Below are 2,500 nucleotides of genomic sequence, written 5' to 3'. Positions count from 1 at the left end.
ATATATAGTGTTTATTGTGTATAGATGTGTATGTGTGTATAGATGTCTGTGTGTGTATATATAGTGTTTATTGTGTATAGATGTGTGTGTGTATATATTGTGTTTATTGTGTATAGATGTGTGTGTGTATATATTGTGTTTATTGTGTATAGATGTGTATGTGTGTATAGATGTGTGTGTGTGTATATATAGTGTTTATTGTGTATAGATGTCTGTGTGTAGTGTTTATTGTGTATAGATGTGTGTGTGTATATATTGTGTTTATTGTGTATAGATGTGTATGTGTGTATAGATGTGTGTGTGTGTATATATAGTGTTTATTGTGTATAGATGTGTGTGTGTATATATTGTGTTTATTGTGTATAGATGTGTGTGTGTATATATTGTGTTTATTGTGTATAGATGTGTGTGTGTATAGATGTCTGTGTGTGTGTATATATAGTGTTTATTGTGTATAGATGTGTATGTGTGTATAGATGTCTGTGTGTGTGTATATATAGTGTTTATTGTGTATAGATGTGTATGTGTGTATAGATGTCTGTGTGTGTGTGTATATAGTGTTTATTGTGTATAGATGTCTGTGTGTGTGTATATATAGTGTTTATTGTGTATAGATGTGTGTGTGTATAGATGTGTGTGTGTATATATAGTGTTTATTGTGTATAGATGTGTGTGTGTATAGATGTGTGTGTGTGTGTATATAGTGTTTACACCCTTTAGACAACACAACACAACACAAACAGTTTATATAAAACGTACTTTAGAGAAACTTCCATATGTAATATACTGTATTAGTAATTGTACACAAACCCACATGTGTGTTAACTACATTTGTGTTCCAGTAGATTCTCTGTTCAGAATTAATTATGTTTTATTCTCTAATCACTCACTGTCACCACGGTCACTCACTGTCACCACGGTCACTGTCACCACGGTCACTGTCACCACGGTCACTGTCACCACGGTCACTGTCACCACGGTCACTGTCACTCACTGTCACCACGGTCACTCACTGTCACCACGGTCACTGTCACTCACTGTCACCACGGTCACTGTCACTCACTGTCACCACTGTCACCACGGTCACTCACTGTCACCACGGTCACTCACTGTCACCACGGTAACTGTCACTCACTGTCACCACGGTCACTCACTGTCACCACGGTCACTGTCACTCACTGTCACCACGGTCACTCACTGTCACCACGGTCACTCACTGTCACCACGGTCACTCACTGTCACCACGGTCACTCACTGTCACCACGGTAACTGTCACTCACTGTCACCACGGTAACTGTCACTCACTGTCACCACGGTAACTGTCACTCACTGTCACCACGGTAACTGTCACTCACTGTCACCACGGTCACTCACTGTCACCACGGTCACTCACTGTCACCACGGTCACTCACTGTCACCACGGTAACTGTCACTCACTGTCACCACGGTAACTGTCACTCACTGTCACCACGGTAACTGTCACTCACTGTCACCACGGTCACTCACTGTCACCACGGTCACTCACTGTCACCACGGTCACTGTCACTCACTGTCACTCACTGTCACCACGGTCACTGTCACTCACTGTCACTCACTGTCACCACGGCCAAGAGGAAAGAACTCAGTCATGATCTTATACAGAAGCACAAAATGTCCTCTAGAGACAACAACAACTCCTGTATCACGCCCCCCCTTACCCAGAGACGCCCCCCCTTACCCAGAGACGCCCCCCCTTACCTACATAGAGAACTGAACCTCAGGTCAGATGAGACTAAACTGAAGCTCTTTGGATGCTGCTCTGTCAGTGGTCCACACGTCACCACACAAGACCAACCTGGCAGTGAGCTGGACTCGAGGCAGTGGTTCAGGGACACAAACATACATGTCCTGGTGTGGCCAAGTCAGATCCCTGACCTGAACCCAGTTACTAATGTAAACAGAAATCCTGTGGAGACCTTAATGATGTGTCTGCAGGCCGTCGTTACGATCTAAGGCTTTTCTTTGGTTTATTAAAACATTATAATGTAACGGGTACGAATCATTACACATGGTGATTATTTAATATTAATATCACTGTGTGTGTGTGTGTGTGTGTGTGTGTGTGTGTGTTTTGTTATTCACAGTTTTGATGATGGAGATTTTGATGATGTGGAGGAGGATGAAGGTTTAGACGACCTGGAAAACGTGGAGGATGTAAGGTTTATTCTCAGTCCATCAGTTTAGTTATTATTACTGACAACCTGCAGTTCAGTGTGTGTGTCTCTGTGTGTGTGTGTGTGTGTGTGTGTGTGTGTGTGTGTGTGTGTGTGTGTGTGTGTAGGAGGATCAGGAGAACGTACAGATTCTCCCAGCAGGAGAAGGACAGCAGGCCAATCAGAAGCGGATCACTACACCGTACATGACCAAATATGAGAGAGCCAGAGTGCTGGGGACCAGAGCACTACAGATTGCGTAAACACACACACACACACACACACACACACACACACACACACACACA

The 2,500-nt window shown here is 43.4% G+C and overlaps 1 protein-coding gene across 1 annotated transcript in view; it reads left to right on the top strand.

Moving 5' to 3' along the window:
* The window catches only part of LOC125145080 (DNA-directed RNA polymerases I, II, and III subunit RPABC2), a 7,326-nt gene that overhangs the window by 3,191 nt on the left and 1,635 nt on the right, over positions 1–2,500 (top strand). The window contains exons 2-3 of the mRNA XM_047815660.1: positions 2,124–2,193; positions 2,321–2,451. Of these exons, the coding sequence (XP_047671616.1) occupies positions 2,124–2,193; positions 2,321–2,451 (201 nt within the window). The remainder of the gene's footprint in view (positions 1–2,123; positions 2,194–2,320; positions 2,452–2,500) is intronic.

The sequence above is a fragment of the Tachysurus fulvidraco genome, chromosome 7 (assembly GCF_022655615.1).
Source record: "Tachysurus fulvidraco isolate hzauxx_2018 chromosome 7, HZAU_PFXX_2.0, whole genome shotgun sequence".
Classification (NCBI taxonomy): Eukaryota; Metazoa; Chordata; class Actinopteri; order Siluriformes; family Bagridae; genus Tachysurus; species Tachysurus fulvidraco.
The sequence above is the reverse complement of the archived record's forward strand: the minus strand, read 5'-3'. Positions and strand labels throughout refer to the sequence as shown.